We start from the raw sequence: 19,236 nt of genomic DNA on the forward strand, positions 1-19,236 counted from the left end.
CTTCCGTGCACACTGGCAACCAGAAAAACATATAATAAGGTTTCATTCTTTCTGACTTTTTCCTTCAGTTTGGCTTATTTCTATTTCCAGTGGTGAAATTACTCACAACTCATTGACATAAACAACCTGGTACACCAGCAAAGACTGAGTCATTTTGAGGACTTACGGATCAAAAAGGTCAGGAACCACTGGTGAACCACTGGTGGTGACGTTTAGTGTTTGCATTTTAAGATGCAAATGATGTAATGCCTCCAGATCTTTTGAGAAGATGAGAAATTGATTTGCTGCATTCCTAAATAAAAAAACAACACAGTGGACATGGCCTCAGTATCCTTAGCTGTATTTCAGGCCATGCTTATCCCTCAACTCCTTTATCAGTCTGTCCGTTTATTGCCTCGGTAAACAAGGGGGGACAGATAGAGAAGTGGGAATCACAGATGGTGCCAGTATTCAAATTATTCTTCGCAGTTTCAGAGCTCAGAGATGCCGCAGCTGCTGAGAACATTCGCTCAGATAAAATCTCATATATTAAAAAACACAATTAACGATTAATTTTCTATAGCAGAGCGGCGTTGCGTCTAATGTATCGGGAGCTTTATATACTTGTGTGTGCGTGTATGCATTATGTGTGTGTGTTTGCCAGGCATTGTGCAGCAGCAGCAGCCTCTCGGGTTACTGAGGAATGCATTTGAAGTCAATCACAATGAAGCTCTCTATCTGCCTAGCTAGCCAGAAGGGGATCTCTTCTGAGCTGAGCTGGACCAGCTAGAAAATCAACAAAAAAAGTCATCTTTCTGTCACACACATCTTGGCTAATCTTCCACCAGCACCAGTGTGTGCATGTGTGTTTGTGCATGAGAATTAGTGTGTCTATATAACTACCTCTGTCTCCCATTGTTATGGCTTCCTGCATCTTAGTGTTAGTTGCTCACATTCATTGTGATCTCTCTGACACATCATGATCTCTTTCCCTTACACATATGCGGCTAATTGTCAGATAACCTTCACAAATGCGCCTTCTTGTCGTCAGGTTGCTGCAGTGCTGCCACTTAAATATCATACATTTATAATCTTGCAGTTTTTTTCTCTCCTTACTCTGATCCCGAATTAAAATCTGGAACAAATCAGCTCCTGTGGAATATTAATATCTGTGAATCCACAGTGTTTTTGGCTCAGGTGTAAAATCTGGGCTCTGTGTCTGTAAAATGAGCTGATACACATCCACACCCTCGGAGAGTGGCGGACAGAGTGTATAGGATCAGATGTTTAATGCAAAGCCTGATGTCAGCTTTAGATCAGGTTTCGACCTGAGTCACTGGAAATGTTGCAGACTCCCTCGGAGGACGCACCTGTGCTTGCTTTGTCCGAACATGACACTACCCCAAACTACAACCACCCTATATTTGTCTGCTCTTATGCTTTCTGTCCCTCGATTTGATGTTTTCCCCTTCTCTTTTTACTCAAGTATACATAATTATATCTTCCACGCTCCCAGATTGTTTTAAAAGGACTCCAACTGGCAGTGCTTGTCTTACAATGGCAGGGCTTCATATGTTGCCAAAAACCAGGATTGCATTCACTCCCACAGCTCCGGCAGAATATGGCTGTCATCTTACAGTTTCCTTTTATAACGAATGGGAACAAAATGCAGTGGTGAAGGGAAATTGAGGGCAACGTACAGATGATTTTGGCCCCGGGTTATGCGTGCGGTGGAGGAGAACTCGTTGCGTCTCGCTGTGGTTAGTTAGCTATGTGGCACAGGCAAAAAATACAGCTGTTTATAGGTCCTGAAACAGAGGCAAAATGCAGAGCTGGCCCTATTCAACTCCGCCAAAATCACATAAAACACACACACACCCACACAGGCAGGGCTGCTGGATACATACACACACAGGCACCACAAACAAAACCTCTGATTATACCCACTGAGACACACACACGCTGTAATTAGATATAGTGACGCACTACTGCCCGCCATACCGTGGATTCACACTTATAATATCGGTTCATAAATTTAACATGTTGAGGCACAGAGGGTGATTACATACGACTGTTAAAGGTTAGGATAAACATAGATGATGCACATTTAATCTCATACACCACTTTCAAGACTGAAAATAGATGAACGGGAGATGATCCTCCTCAGCTACAGTGTGTCCGGGAGGTTGTTGTGTATGTTAAATGTGTGTATAGGGGACTAGTAAAAGGGGCCCCTGGGGTGGGCTCTGGAGCTGCCTTGGGGGTTGGGTGTGTGTTTATTTAAGTGTGTGTGTGTGTGTGTGTTTTGGAGTCACGCTGAATTGAGGGGTCTAGCCTTGAGATAAGAAATGGAGTTTAAGATGAAAGGAAAATGGGGCGAGGACGGGGATACACTGGCATAGAGTTTGTGGATCCAGGGGCGAGACAAGGGGAGGCAGAGAGGGAGGGACTGACGGGAAGCGGGGGGCAGGGGGGTAGACAGTTTTGATGTTGTTTTTTAAGGTTGTTTATTGGGCGTTACATAACACCTTTGCTTATGTAGTTACAGCCCTTATGTATGTGAGAGACTGTGTGTGTATGTGTGTGTGTGTCTGGTAGCTTCTCCCTAGGAGATGGGAATTTCTGTGAAAGGCAAAGGTTGCCCATAGCAACGGCCTTCATTGTAAAACCCTTGGAATACAGCACACACACACACACACACACACACACACACACACACACACACACACACACACACACACACACTCGCACCAAGCTCTCGCTGAGATGTCTTTTCAGTACTTTTCGGCACTTTCAGGGTTTGAGATCACCAGACCTTCTCTCACTCACACACACACACACACACACACACACACACACACACACACACACTTAACACTCAAAGCGTGAAGCACACACTCTCAGCCATCCACTTTGTGTAGCATATATCCTCGGCGTGTCGAGACTCCAAACAACTTCAAGTCAATTTCATTTCAGGAGGTACATATAGTGTTTCAGCTCTACCTCATGCTGGGATGTGATGGACTGAGATGCTCGGGTTTCTAGATTCCATTATGCTTTTATTGGCTTTTAAAGGCATCAGGTTTCCTCTGTCTGGAGCCGGGGAGGAGCTTCTGTTTCGTGTGTGCACAATTAGCATCACACAGGCTAGCAAGGAGAGCACTCTGCAGGCCCTCCGGATGGGCTTTAGATTTCTGGGGAGATAAGTTTGCTTTGGTCACATTTTCAGCTGTGGATCGACTGTTTTCCAACACCTGGAGCAAAACTGAGCCCTTTGTTATTTGGGGGTTGTTTTTGGCAGCGGAACATTGTACTACTTAATGTGTGCTGAGCTGCATAGGTACAAAATATAAGATGCAGTGATGCATGAAAAATTTGGATGATTATGTAAAAGTAGCAATACCACTCTGTCAAAATGCCTGAATACAAATGAAAGTACATAAGTATTAAGCTGCTCTGGTCTATATATTTTTATAATAACAGTAGATCTAATTACGACTTCTTTGTAAAAGGTGACACTTGTAGTGATGAACCCACAGAAATGACCACCCAACAACACTCAACACTATGCACCTTTCAGTTTGTTGTTTTGGTTTTACAGCCTGTTAATGTAATGTTTTGGTTCATTCTGACCGTTATCATCAATGTTGTATCTGGCAGTAACAGGAAGCTCCGTTCAGCTAAAAAGCACTGATAAACTTTGTGTACGCTCCTCAGCCTGGTGCCAAACAGCAGACAGACAAAATTAACATCTAGCTGGTGAACATAGTGGAACACTGAGGTTATTTTCAGGAGATGGTGGAGAGCAAAACAGAGCTAAAAGAGGGAATAGTGGATTTACATTCATCAGGTCAACAGATGCACAACGCCTAATGCTAATGTTGCTCCATGTCTACTTCATAAGTAAATGTTTAATAATTAGTTTGACTTATTAAAAGGTGACAGGATGTTACTGCTATACAGCGTGCTGCTGCCCGTAAGTTTCCAAAAAGCAATTAAGGCAGCTTTAAAGTAGAGTTTTATAATACTATATGTATTATAACACTCTGAATGTGGTCATTCTACAAAATAAGTAATGAGTAATGAATTATCACTGACATGTATGTAAGCAGCATTTTGGAGTAAAAAGTAAAATACAATCCTAATTGTGTGCTTGAGTAAAGGCACATAGTCACATCCATCAATGACATAATAGCAGAAAAAACATTTAACATTTTGGATGATATTAATTAAGAGACACTGTATTTACAGTGCATTATTTATAAATTTGAATGTATTTTGAGTGGCCAAAATGGGTATTAGTTTAGATATATCAGAATATGAAAGTGTCTGCAGTATAAATGAAATTAAATCTACAAACACAATGACATTACTGCTCATTGAAATCTATCTTAAACCATTCAGTGGTACGTATTATAGTTAGGATGTATCTATGTACTTCAGCACAGGTGGTGTCTCTTAAGTGCAGGAATTTGATAGCAGTATTATTTGACCTTGTGTGATGGGAAAAGCCTCTGAGTGCTAAAGTGTGTGTTTAAACATCACAGTGATGTGGGATCGAGGTCAAGAGAAAGAGAGAGCTGAATGAAGAGAGAGGAGGGATCAGCCTTAAAGTGACCGGAGGCTGAGGTCATTTAGCTCCTGAACGGTCACACACTAATCTACCTGACCCTGACAGAGGTCGCCAGGCAAACTCACGCTTTCCCCTCACAGATAAACATGAAGTAGGTCTGGATTAAGGTGGAATGATGGTGATCAGGGAGGATGCTGTGAAATGACCCGTGACAGACAGTTACAGTCCTATTACAGACCCTCTAAGTGAGGCTGTAAAAGTACAGTACCAGTGACTCAAAAGAAGTGATATTCTTCCACTCAAAGCCCTCACAGTTTTCAACATAGCTCTTAAAGGATTTACCAACAGCAATTTTGATAATACATTTATCTTATAAGTAATTCACAAAGCAGAACATTTGCTCGTTCAGCTTTTCTAAATGTGGATTTGCCCAGTTTTGTATCTCTGTAAACGGAACATATTTGGACAAAACAAGACATTTTAAGATGTCAACTTGTGCTCTCGGAAATTGTGATGAGCATTTTAGCCATGCTGGGAATGTAGTAGTGATCCCCTGACTGACATGTAATTTGCCTCGAGACTTTTATCTGACAAAATACCTGTAAAACTAGTGATATTCATATCGGCCTCAGCTGCTGTGTTTAGTGCAGTTGCTAATGCACAAAATGTTCTTGTTAGTATGTTGGCATTGTCATTGTGCAGTATGTTGGCATTAGCTTAAAGTACCCCTTTGCCTAAATACAGCCTCACAGAGCTGTGAGCATGGCTGTATACTATTAGTCTTGTTGACTATTTTCTGGCATTTTATCGATATAAATGCTAAAACAAGACGTAAGTAGCCTAATTGATGTGTTGATATTGACAATTTGACAACTATCTAGACATTCTCTTGTTTCAGCTCCTCAAATGTGAAGATTTGTTGCTCTTCTCTGTTTTCTATCAGTGTAAACTGAATCTGGGTTTTGTATTTTTGGCCCGGACAAACAAGACACCACCTTTGGGACTTTGAAATGGCCATCATAGCACTATTTTCTAACATTTTACAGACTAAATGATTCATCATCAGTTAAAAAACAATTTACAGATTAATCCTTTTAAATTATTGTTACTTGCAGCCTGAGTTCAAAAGTTAACAGCTTCCCTGTGCTGTGCTGCTTTACAAGCTGAGCATCACTTGTAATTGACACGGAGCAGAAACTAAATGAAACCTTTCTCCTTAAAGGCTTTGATGTTCTCCTGCCAAAATCCCAGCTTTAGATCATCTCATTAACTATGCGCCTCCATAGAGTCACAGACAGACAGATGTTACCCTGTCCATCATAATGCCTCCTCTCTGCCTGTGCCTCCTCTCAGACAGTAGTGTGCGTGCCTGTGTGTGCATGTAATCTGCCAAAGTGGTTTCTCCATCAAATGAAATGACAAAGGGATGAATAACTCTAATGTCTGACATCTGCGCCTCCCCCTCTCTGTCTCTTACACAGGGACAGACTTGGTCGCCGTCTATCGATGACGAAGGCTCGACGAGAGACGAGTTCTACGACGATGAGGACCTGTACTCAGGCTCCGGCTCTGGCTGTAAGTATGTGTGTGTGTGTGTGTGTGTGTATCACAGTGTGTGTTTGAGGGCACTCACTCACGCCCTGGTTCTTAAAAGCTCGACAGCTGCTGGGTTTCAATCTGCTGACCCTGACGCTCCCACATCCTCCCCTCCCTGCCTTCCAGATATGGTGGCTCTATTCACCGGCCTCTCATGCATGAACGCCACACACTCACACTTAACACATGTACAATCACACAATACACAATTTGGCTCAACTGATATATATCTTATAGAATACCATTTAACACAGACACACCCTCCTGCAAACAAGCAGTAACTCAAACTCGATTCTGCTAGATCTTATTTACTCTAATCAGATTACAGTCCGTGCAGATTAGACGATCACAAGCACACCAGCAGTTGTTGTGCACCTATCTGTGAGCGTATGTCTGCATTTGAGTGAGCTGGCTGTCTGGTGTGTGTAGGAATTACCTACTTAACGTAAATCACATTGGTGTTATTCAGGCTGATTTTCTGATCTGGCTGTTGGTGCTTCACCGGGGCTCTTCTTATTAAGCATGACTCATTGAGTCCTGCCCTCGGTTCAGGCTCTGCGCTAGTGGCGAACACGCTCCAAATAAATTACAATTCAGAGCAGGCTAGTGCAGCAGAGGCCCCCCCTGTGGTTGAAACAGCAACCTGGCAAATTGCTTTATCTCAAACCATGATACGGAGCTGTCTGATTCCAAAGGAAAAGGGCTCATTTTCAACAGACGGACGTGCATTTTGCACCGCTGCTTGCTCAGAGCTTGGCATTTTAGTGGCGTCTGATGTGTTTGACAGAAGCTGCATTGTTGAAGTCCATATTTTGATATCCTCTCCAGCTCCTCTGTCAGCCTTCATGTCTTTGTGCCCGTAAATTCAATTTGTTTCTCTTTCAACCCAGGGAGCTGCACAGCTATAACAAAATGAAAGGTGGTTTAATACTATTATGAGATTTAAGAAGAAAACGAATCGCTCAGCACCATCATCTCCTCTTTCCTTTCTTTTCTTCTCTTCTTTCTCTTCTCTTCTGTCAGATGATGTTCACACTAAAACATCGAATCAAAAGGAAAACCATTAAATCTCTTCTTCCCCATCTTTATTACCCTCCGCTCTGTCCTCTCCTGCTCTCCATGGTTTAATACAGCTGATCTCCCATTTTTATTCCCATTTACATAAATTTCTGTTTCTGTTGTCAGCGAAACAAGCAGAACACAGCTATTGGCCAATTGCTTCACTGAGATCAAATCACTTTTTTTATGTTTTGTCTTGATGAAATTAAACTGTGCTGTGTGATTGGTTATAATGACATTAAAAATTGTGATTGCAGAGAAAGTTAGAGGCCACAGAAAGTTGTTTAAGGAGCACTCCAGTTCATTATCAAGGGTAGTACTATTCAGTCATGTGAAAACAGCTGATTGATGTCCTCTGTGGCTCTGCAGGGCACTTGGAGAGCGTGAGAAATTCACCAGAGTAGCGTCATTGTGCTTTTCTTTGCTTGACCTGAACGGAAAGTATACAAATTTGTGCTTTTAGCAGACAGGGAGGGTCAAACAAGAAGATGGCATTCAGCTGCATCAACAGAAATATAGGATCTAGTGTTTTTGAGTGAACCATTCTAGGGGCTAAAAGTGAGGATATCTCAGCCTCTGCTGCATCCATCTGATCATTCTTTTAAAAATATGTCTCTTGTGACTCACTCCGACTAAATGGAAGCAGATAATAAAATCACTGGAGTGCCCCTTTGACACTGACCAGACTTATGTCATTCTTCCTCTCTAAAGCTCAGTTTTTCCCATCTGGCTTTGTTATATTTCTTCCCTCTGCTCTTTGCCCTCACATTTCCTGTTTAAAACAGTATCCAATCAAATGCTCCAAAAATAGCTGATTTAATGTGGACATATAGGTATATAGAACAAAATCTCAATTTACTGTGTCTATCATATGGCAGGTAGTGAATAAGTGAATTTACTGTTATTGTAGTGTGAGTGTATGGGTGAGGTATGGCTGACTTGTTTTTTTTCTCTTCAGTTCCTGATATCAGCAAGAGGCCGACATCAGTGGCCGTGTCCTTCACCACAGAAGAGCCCCTCCTGCTCTCCACCACCCAGGCCACCGGCCCCGCCCCGTCCGCCTCACCTGCGGCTGAGCCGAGCCCCAACCCAGACCCCACCTCCACCCCGCTGCCCACCGAGGCCGACGGAGAGAGTGGTGCGTTCTGGGAGCGCGAAAGAGAGCTGGAGAAGGAGGCCGAGAAAGAGCGAGAGAGGCAGTTGGAGAGAGAGCGAGAGCGGGAGAGAGAGAGGGAGCGGGTCCGAGAGATGGAGAGAGAGCGGGAGAGGGAGCGAGAGAGGGAGCGGGAGAGAGAGAGAGAGCGGGAGAGAGAGAGGCAGCGAGAGCGCGACAGAGAGAGAGAGCTGGAGAGAATCAGAGCTGCCGCAGCCGACCAGACCACTGCCGCCCCGAGGTCCCCTGCTGCTGTTCCTATGGTGACCACCAACCCGGCAACAAGCCCTGCGGAAAGTGCAGCACCCTCAGCTGGTTCGGATGACCTGAGCACCACAGAAGAAGAAGAGGATGTCTACCTGTCGCCTGAGCCCACATTGTTTTATCCAGGCTTCGACATGGAGACCACCACAGAGGAAGACATGCCCACCACAGCAGAGGCCACCCCAGAGCCCACGACAGCAGCACCTACTACCACCACTGCTGTCAGGAGGACCAAGATCCCCTTCAGACCCAGGTTTCCCATGACAACAGCCACTCAGACAGTGCCAACAGAGAGAAGCACACGCCCATCGCAGCCCACTACGACACAGGTGAGATTCATAGTTTTGGGTAAAGGGATGGTTGCTGCCCCCCCCCCCCCCTCATATAAGTGTTAATTGATGGACTGGATTCAATTTTTTCAAGTCGCTCTCAGAAAGAAAAAGGTGAAAGGAAAAGGTGAACTATTCCTTTCACCAGCTAATAGCAAAGTTTTGACTAAAAATTGAAATTGAAGAAAATTTGAATTGTGCTGATAAGAGACTTGAGTCATGAGGTCCATATTTACTTATTCATTATTCATCATTAACTGTAGCTAGCTAGCAACACTCACCAGGAGCCCAAGTCCTCTTTCTGTTATTTTCCTGCAGCCTCTCCTTTCTCTCTCAGCTCTGTCTCTTCATGAAGTACATTCATAAGACTCAAGATAACACACATTTTTCATTCACACATATGCATAGGCGTGTCTTCGCCTCAGTTTGCATCGCCTCAAGCAAATTCTATCTCTTCGCACCTGCTTGAGTCCTTCCATTTGCTTTTTATTGAAGTAAATTCACTTAGTGTTCTGTCAAACTAATCCAAAACCTCCCATTATCACGTATTTTACTTATTTTCAACAATGAATGAATCAATGAAAAGGCCCAAACCAACAATGCATCAGTCCATCTGCGCTCTCCAATACTTTTATTCTGCAGAGCTATACGCCAATTTGATCCTAATTAAGATGTAAACTTTATAAACAGGCCTTAAATATGTTGTTTCATCATCAAAAAAGGCTCTGTAATTCCCTTAAACAGCTGGGAACTGCAGTTTTTAACAGAAAATACTCAGATGGGAGTAAGTAGTGCATTTGTTGAGGACTATTTACATCCACAAATGGTTACAAATTTGGCACGCCACTGAGTGTTTAGAGCAGCAGGATGATGTATGTGGGATTGACTCAAAATAAGCTACGGTGCCCACGTTCATCTTAATGAACAAATGTCAGCCGGTGCAACAGTCTGGCTTATTGATGTGTTTTTAATCATTTTTGAACAATAGAGCTCTATGGCACAGAAGAAGAATGTGATACATCAGGATTTGGATACAGAGACAATACTTCTTACAGGACTTTCATCGGATTTGTTGACAATAAGAAAAATAGAGAATAATGTTTATTGTCTCCTTTTAATGTCATCTCATCATTAGCAGCCATGCTGCAATGTTGCCTAAATAAATATAGACTTTTGTTTAGTGGGAAAGTTCTCAATTACAACAACAAATTAGGAAGAATCTGACCAGTGATTCATGTACCATCTTTTTCAATACTATGTGCTTACGGACACATTTTGGTTGGTACCAATAAAGTATTTAGGTCCGATACCCAGGCCTTTCTGACTGCCTCTTTTAACAGCTTAATTATTTACAGACAAAAGTCAGCTTCTATTTATTTGCAGCAACTCTGCATTAAAACATGATGCTTTTAGATTTGTCTGGTTTTCCGCATTGTAATTAAGCTGCCAGATTTTATGAAGTGTGTATATGTGTTGGACAATATGCAACTTTCCACTAATCAGTCCATACAGAGACTCATTGTTTCAAATGTGAGCATGTGCCATGGAAAGTTCTGTGTTTGGGTTGGTCTGGATACGTTTCAGTGTAGCGACTCCATGGAACCAATGTGATTACATTGAATGTAAATTTCCTGTAATTAGTCTCACTTTTCTCTCTCTGTCTCAGGTCCGTGCAGAGGAGGGTAACAACGAGCTGGGCCCTGTGGGACCAAGTGGAGATTTTGAGATCCATGAGGATCAACGCAATGATCTCGGTCAAGGTATAGTGCCAATGGATCCTGATCTGATGAGCAACACAGTGGATGCAGGAAGTTCTGCTGCCCAGCTGCCACAGAAGAACATTCTGGAGAGAAAAGAAGTGTTGATAGGTAGGCAAATCTATCAATAGTTAATATGAATTATATTTTATTTATGTTTTTGATATATTTGTCATGTTTCGTCATCCCAGTCAGTGTCTGTCTGTCTCACTGTATGTCCGTCCGATCCCGTCTCTGTGTTATTCTGCTGTTCTGTCAAATAAACAACTTGGTAATCGCTTCTTAGATCAACAGATCACATTTCCCTGTTGCCTCCTGTATTCTTTCCCTGCTTTCTGGAAGCTGTTGAGATAAACTGGCATTACCCTGCATTCACGTAGTGTGGATTCATCACGATAAGTGAATGTGCTACTTAGCCCCGTTTGACCCGTTGAGAACAAGCAATCCTTTTCTTGGGTTATCCAACCCTCCCTTCTCCCCTCTTTTTCTCATCTTTTTCCCTCGGGGTAAATCCAATTTCTTTTCAAGTGCCCCACTCTCCTTATCCCAAAGAGCTGTTGTAGAAAGTGAGGGAGCAGCCAACTTGCCTGACCTGACCGGCTCTCTGTCTCTCCTTCAGCTGTTCTGATTGGTGGACTGCTGGCGGTGGTTTTCGCTGATTTCCTGGTCATCGGTAAAGAGCAGGAGGCAACAGACTTTAGACTAGACTGTCTCTGTGATAGAACAAAATTGTAAAAACCCTTCAGGCTCAAAGATTCATATGTAGTGCTGTTGTATGTATAGTCACTTTATTCACCTCAGTCTGTGGTAGTAACATGGTGAAGAACATGCAGGTATTTAACATATTTGACTTTCACACTGATTCAGAAGACTTTTGGGTTTTGATTGTCATGATTGAAGATCATGACAGTGTTCATTAATGCTTTAAAGGAGCAATTCAGAGATTGCAAAAAGACACATTAAAAAAACAAATGATCAAAATCGAAATATAACCCTAACCCTTTTATTCGTATAATACAACAAAGTCACATTTTTCTGTAGACTTTCTCTGTCTAGTGAAATAAAACTTCTTTCTCTTTGATCCAGTTCCAGATTCAAGTTTTCTATTAAAAAAGGAGTACTTGTCTCAGAGCCCAAACCAAGATAATAAAAAGATGACATTTTTACAGATTGACTAGTATCACTAAACCGAAACTCGTGTAAAATTGGTGGAGTGCTCCTTTATGGTGCAACTATAAACTCTGTATTTTTTTAGTATTGGTAAATCACCAAAAACATGTACTAACCTTCTTCAGATATACCTGAAGTCTTTGACAAAAAGCATTTTATTGAGTTTGTTTACAGAGTAAGTGAAGACATTGTGCGGGTGTCCCTTCCTTATTTTAATACTGCCAAATATAAAAGTAAAATTCCCATTTCAGTCAGGCTTGTTTTTGCCTCAGCCAGATATTTTCAGATCATATGGCACTTAACAGATTGCAGTCGTGTTGCCTGCGCAGGCCATTGTTTTTCATTCAAAACTCAGGTCTGGCATTCACCCAAATCTGAGCAATATTTCATGGCACTGTGGCAGGCGAGTCATAAATTTAATATCAGTAAACCTAAGAATATTATAACGAGACAGCCCAGTGAGGCTGTACCACAGTACTTTGAGCTAAATGCTAACACGCTCATGCAGACAGTGTTAAGATGCTTATACAAGTGGCAGGTAGCAGGTAAAATGTTTACCATGCTCACCATCTTAGTTTAGATAGTTAGCATGCTAACATTTGCTAATTAGCACAAAGACAATCTGAGGGTAGTGTATTTATTTTTGTGGGTATTTAGTCATGAACTAAAGTAATAGACATGTATTTATCTGATGATGGTGCTGGGGGGAAGCCATAAGATCATTAAAGTTATTGCAGATAATCCTGAGGGGGACATGAATGTCTGCACCGAATTTCTGCCAAACTGCTAAACTGGACCAATTGACACTCTAAGTGTGGCCGAAATCTTTTCTTTAGTTAGTGATGGTAATGAAGATTGGGATATTATGGATTCAAGGAAAAGTAGTTTATCACCTCCTTTTTTATTAGAAACACTCAAAACATGCAAAATGTGCTCATGCAGTTTTATGTAAATCCTGACTGAAAAGTCCAAACAGTCTAATTTATATTAGATTTAAATACAAGAAATGGTGTGAAAAGTCAACAAAGGTAAATACTTTTGCAGTGACCATGCATGGTAGAAAGTTGTGTTATTTCAGATACCCCAGTCTGTGCACTCTGATATTGGCACTAATGGAACAAACAAAGTAAACACCTCCCACACAATGAATGGAAACAAAGTGTTTCTCAAGTGTTTTGGAAAATAACAAAGAGTCTGTTCTGTGTTTTGGCATCGATACCAATTAGTTTAATGAGGGAAAGTTTTTTTTCCCATTTGATAACCACACATTAATCTGTCGCACGCAGCAAAGAGTTCATTACTGATGTGTCAAGAACAAGGCTAAAAAATGCAGCTGCTGCCGATTGGTTACACCAACCCCATCAGGCTTAAGTATGATGTGGCACAGCAGGGCTGTGATTTAGCACAAAACTGTTGGCAACACAGAACGTATGTTGGCACATTCAGGCTCATCAGTCTTCACTTAACAGCTAGGTGATAGTGACGCATGGTAGCTTTGCTCTGCTTTCAGAGGCAGTGTGTGTTTGTAGTACTGTAGTCTGCTGCAGGATGTAACAGTGGCTGTAATGGCATTTTAGTGTTTATGTGTGTTTGTGATTGTTTGTAGGATTTAATCCACAGTTATGAAACATCTCAAATGTACAGAGAAGTTTTTAAGATGTTGTCTCTCTCTTTTTGTCTTTCTTCAGCGGTGATAGTGGGAGGCGTGGTGGGCGCCTTGTTTGCTGCCTTCTTGGTGATGCTGTTGGTGTACAGGATGAAGAAGAAGGACGAGGGCAGCTACACGCTGGAGGAACCAAAACAAGCCACCGTCACCTACCAGAAACCAGACAAGCAGGAAGAGTTTTACGCATAACACTCGTACGCTGGAGAGACACCGCACACCAAGGGAGAGAGAAAGAGCGAGAAGAGAGAAAGATACTCTAAGCCCCGTCCTTCTCCTCCTCATCCTACTCCTCTTCCTCCTTGTTGCTTCCCCCTCATCTGCTCGCCTCTCCTCATCCCTTTCTCCTCTTGTCTCCAAAACACTTGAGAGCGCCTTTCTCTCTGCGAACTTAGAACTTTCTTTTCAATGAAAACAAAAAAGAGGACAAAAAAAAAACAAAAAAAACTCAAATATATTCTGAAAAAATAACACATACACACGAGATGTTTTTAAAGTAAATGTTGTTATTAATATTCTACAGATTCTCTTGTTCTGTATGTAATGATATGATTATTTTGTAAAAAAAAACAAAACAAAACAAAACACAAGCTCTTAACCTGTGTTTTCCAGCACAAAAAGTTCCTCTTCTGTTTTTATGGAGCGAATTAAAAGCCTAAAAGGAAGAGGAGAGGGGAGGAAAGGAGAGGGGCGGAGCGAGTAGAGCGAAAAACACAAAAGAAAAAGAGAGTGGTGGGCTCGACTCTGCCCCTCACCCCCAGAAAAACACATAGAGCGGCTGGTTGGCCGCACAGAGCCTAGGGTCAAAGGTGAGAGGAAAGGTCTCTTTTGTGCCTTCTGATGCTCAAAGATACACACATGCATACAGCCACAAAAGTCACACACACACACACACACACACACACACACACACATGCACACACATTCATCTCTGTGTGAAGGTGGCTCTGACCTCTCTCTCTGTGCTTGGCCAACCAGAAAACGATGCTCAACCCTCGGCGTGTTTCACAACGAGGAGCCGCTGTGGAAACGCTGGCTGGTTGTATCAGGGTGTGCTTGTGCTCTCGCTGAGCCGGCGGCCCGTCTGCTCCTCTAAGCTGTACAAAGACTAGTTACGGATAGTAATAATAATCAATAATATATCAATGTTTTGGGCTGGATGGTAAATAATAATAATGCCGTAATAATAATAATAATACTTAAACCGGGAGGATGTGTATTTAGCAGTTTAAAAAAAAAGTTTATATGTAAATATCAGCGTATCCTTTCTGGCATCACTAACCATCTGCATGACCATGAAGAGTTTTTATTCATCACGTCCGTCATCACTTTAGATGAGCTGTGCTCTCGTCAACCACACGCACAAACACATGCACGCTCACACACACATAGACACACATATACACACACACACATACATATGTGCAGACGTGTAATTTTCTGGGCAATTAAATACAACACAACACTCTTACTATACTGTAAATCATATCATTCAGTCAACATATCAAACCCATCGTCATCATCAACATCATCGTCATTGTGATAGTCATCACTTGTGATACGAGCGAGGTCAGGTGGTTTCAGTATGTTATTGATTAGTTATCGATCAGTTGCCGGTTGGTTTAGAGTTTGGTCTGTTTGTGTAAAAGCACAACTATGTGTCCAGTCATCACGCCATCTGATACCCTCCTCACCCACCCACCCGTCCACCTTTTGCATGCCTCACTTTCTTTTTCCTTCCACACCATTGGCTCTCTGTATGGGGTGGGAGGGGCCTTTGGGAAGCGTGAAGGGGCTTTAACTGAAAAACGCTGAAAGTGTGAAGCGGCGCAGGACGTTGATCCTACATGCTCTAATTCAGTCAACATCATAACTTTTGTTATTACAGCTTTGGTTATGAAAAGAAAATTAAGTTAGTGCTTGTGGGGTCAAGTTCAACCTGCTGTCAGACTCTTTGTTTTTTTGGGGGGGGCGGGGAGGGGGGGGCGCGAAGGCACAGGGGTTAGGATTTGGTTCGGGGAAGGGTGAGGAGACAGGAGGGCTGTGCTTCTATCTAAGAGATTGTAACAATAACCACACCAGTGCGACTGGGCTAGTAGCTTCTATTATACTCAGTACTGTAGAACAAAAATGCATGGGAGTCAAAACTATACTAGTCTGGTTGTGTGCGGATGCCCGTGTGTGTGTGTGTGTGTGTGTGTGTGTGTGTGTGTTTTAGAGAAGAAGAGGGGTGAGTTAAAGATGGAATGTACTGTGGTCGAGTGTGTGTTTACCTACTCCAGCAGTTCTCACGCTCTTCCACAGGCAGGTAACACACCTCTTCCACTCCTGTGTGTGTACTTCACCTGCCCCCCTCACCAGTGTGTGTGTTTGTGTGTGTGTTGACACCTCATCTAAACCCGCCACCTGTGTGTGTGTGTGTGTGTGTGTGTGTGTGTGTGTGTGTGTGTGTGCGCTTCACCGTGGTATTTCACAGCAGACTCTTGTGTGCACTGACTAGCCTGTCGACGTGCGTGTGTGTGTGCGTGCGTGCGTGTCTGCGTGTGTTTCGTCTGTTCACTGCTGAATGTGGGGGCAGCTGGTCCCTCTCAGTGGCTTTCACACACACTGACTGTGTCTTTTCACTGTCTGCCTGTCTGTCTCTCTGCCGTAGGACAGACGGACAGACAACATGCCACTTTCTCACAGGCAGGAATGATCTTAACACGTACTGTCTTTTCTAAAGTGACTGTCAAAGTGTAAACATGTGTGTTTGTACCCATCTAAGCCTGCGTAGCCAAATAAGACGTTTGTGTCTGTGTGTGCGTGTGAGAGAGCGAGGGTGAATTTGTACGTGTGTGTGTGAGAGAGAGTGTGTGGAGGTACGCATGTGTGTGTGTGTGTGTGTGTGAAGCCCAATGGAGGCTACACTACTCTATGTTTGCTGTTCCCATTCCTGTTTTTATACATTTGCATTTTTTTAAGGCTGAGTTTCTGTCATTGGCTGAGTGAGCGAGAGGAGGCGGATCCTCCACGCCACCGCCCTGTCACTAATCTGCCACTCTGTTCCAAATTAAAAAAATCCTGATTGGGTAAATCTGTCCTCTGTTGTCTTTTTTACGTGGAAAGAAATGTCAGTTTATGCTTTTGGTGTCCAATCTGTTCTCAATAATACATGATGGACTTCTATTAACTTGGTTTGCCCTAATTAATGACTTCCTAATATGCACTCATCTTAAATTGGCACACATTGGCATTTTCACAATGTGACCAAACAACTAATCCAAATTCCTTTTGAGTAATATTTATTAAAGACCCCCTCCACTCAAGACTTGGATGTTTGTGTTTCACTGTTGAGCGTTTGATACTCAAAGACTGTTTCCACATCCATCCACTGAAGGAGGAAGCTTTTAAGTTTAAGGTTTTTTCATGTTTGGGTAATATTTTGTTATGTCAATCGCAAATGTTGTGTGGAAACTTGGAGCGTCCAGTGCACATATGAACGTATTAGAATGAACTTTCTCAGTGAGTCAGGAGACATTTGATGTTCAGCAATTAAACTTTTGAAACTAAAATATTTTAAATATTCACAGTTTCTGGATTTTTTAACAAAGGAGAAGGAGGAAGTGTCATTAAAGGATTTTAACTCAGTAATTGATTTTTTTGGGGGGTGGATAAACATATTTAACACAAATGATTAGCATTTGTATTCATATTTTTTATGTCTTAAAACATGTGTGGAGAGGATCTTTGATGTTATAAATAATATTCTTTCCAACACTAATTAAAACATGTCTGCATAAATAAATGTGATTTGAATGACTTAAAGGATCTGTTCACCCAAATTAATGCAAAAAAATGCATGTTTTCCTACTTACTTCACCTCGAGTGATGTCTGTCTCCATTTGCCCAGTTGTTGAACTATATTATTTATCTGTCTGAGACTTTTTCTTCCACTCAAACATAATGGAAGTGAATGATATTTCATTCATGGTGCTCACAGTATTGATCAGTTAATTTAAAAACTCTACCTCTCTCTTTTTTTCTAGAAATAGTGTCCCTGTTGCCTAAAATAATCCACAGAATAGACGGTCAATATTTTAACAATTTCTCTAGTAGCATGTATTGTACTTGTATTGTACAATGAAAAATGTTCACAGTGAGTAACCAGGACATTGTTGCTGGAAAGACTTGCTGCTGTTGAATTATTTAAAAGCAATATTTCTAGTTTTTCAATGCTGTAATCTCACAGAAAACTTGGGTTAACCCCCCCCCCCACCCCCAACCCAACAAAACAATCTGCATACTAGATACCAATAGAAGTAAGTGAGAAAATATGTTTTTTTAATAGTTTTGGAGAGCCGACCCCTTAAATTCTTGCTGTTAACCATTATGACTCAACTCCCCCCTGGTGCTGGATTCAACTCAAACACCAAGCCTGGGTTTTGTTCACTGGTTTTCTTTGGACTCAGCAGTGCACATATGAAACAGTGGATAAAACAGTCTGCTCACAGTGGAAATAACACACATGAAAAAGAGCTTGCATGGAGACACAAAGTCTCACTCTGCTGTTATCACACACCAACATTAGCTTGGCCTACATACCATTACTGACTCAGTGACATTACACGCAACCATGATCGCCTCAATGCCACATCTGACGGAGCCACCGACATGTATACGTATGATCACAGCCGCTTACCAGTCTATTTACACTTCCTGAACCCCGTGGAGCCGCAAGGGAGAGAAAAGAGCTAGAGATGTTATTATTCTTGAGTCATCACATAAAAATGTACTCATGAAATGATTAGATAAACTGTCCATGGGGATTCATGAGCACAAAGGAGAGGAAAATATTCTAAATGAGTGTTTAGTTTGCATCAAACTGATTGAGACCGAGGTCAGCTGATGTGGAGGAAACTGCAGATGGCCTTCCTTGATACCAGAGAGCACAACAAGCCCTCCCTGACCTTGTATAGTGGGGCTGCTGATATGGATAATATGCCTCACACCGAGGCTGAAGGGGAAATTGTATATGAGCCGTCTTCTGTTCGGGAGGGGTGGTATATACAAGTAAAAGCTCCAGCAGCTGAACAGCAGAGTTGAGGTAGACAGAAGCAGGTTTTAGTGCCTGGGGTCCAGCCAGTACCCCATCTGGTGGGTGATAAAGGAACAACTGCAATTAAGATAAACTGACTGAAGACCTGCAGGCAATAATCAGGCTTGGGAGCTCCATATAGCATATATATAACTGAATAAAAGATAGTGAGCTGGTATATATTTATTTCAATTTACTGAAGACCTTTTCACTTTTTCGAGACCAACACCTGAACAGATAAAGAAGCTCAATGTCAGCATTATTCACCCTCCATAATTTCCATCACTTTTCTGCATGATCATAGCAACCACTGAAGACACTGAGGTCATGTCCTCAGAGCTTCAGTGTATTTTATATGAATCCGAGCTTATTTTACAATTAAAAACTCATCTGTACTTTATAGGCTCATTCCAGCATTTTGCAGACTAAATACGTTTATAATTGGACTACTTAGAGTGCTGGAATTAAATGAATATATTCCCGAAAAATGTATTGTGTTTTTGTATGATTCAGTTTTCTAGCTTTTTAGCTCCTTATTTCTACTATTCCTTAATATCAGACATTGCATGTAGGGCTGCAACTAACAATTATTTAAATTATTGATTAACATGTCCAT

General features: G+C 42.0%; 1 protein-coding gene across 1 annotated transcript in view; it reads left to right on the forward strand.

Moving 5' to 3' along the window:
• The window catches only part of sdc3 (syndecan 3), a 36,149-nt gene extending 20,656 nt beyond the window's left edge, over positions 1-15,493 (forward strand). The window contains exons 2-5 of the mRNA XM_053334887.1: positions 6,034-6,127; positions 8,166-8,953; positions 10,620-10,821; positions 13,569-15,493. Of these exons, the coding sequence (XP_053190862.1) occupies positions 6,034-6,127; positions 8,166-8,953; positions 10,620-10,821; positions 13,569-13,735 (1,251 nt within the window). The 3' untranslated portion in view covers positions 13,736-15,493. The remainder of the gene's footprint in view (positions 1-6,033; positions 6,128-8,165; positions 8,954-10,619; positions 10,822-13,568) is intronic.
• Positions 15,494-19,236: the final 3,743 nt, after the last annotated feature.

This window comes from Scomber japonicus, chromosome 15, assembly GCF_027409825.1.
Source record: "Scomber japonicus isolate fScoJap1 chromosome 15, fScoJap1.pri, whole genome shotgun sequence".
NCBI classification, from domain to species: domain Eukaryota; kingdom Metazoa; phylum Chordata; class Actinopteri; order Scombriformes; family Scombridae; genus Scomber; species Scomber japonicus.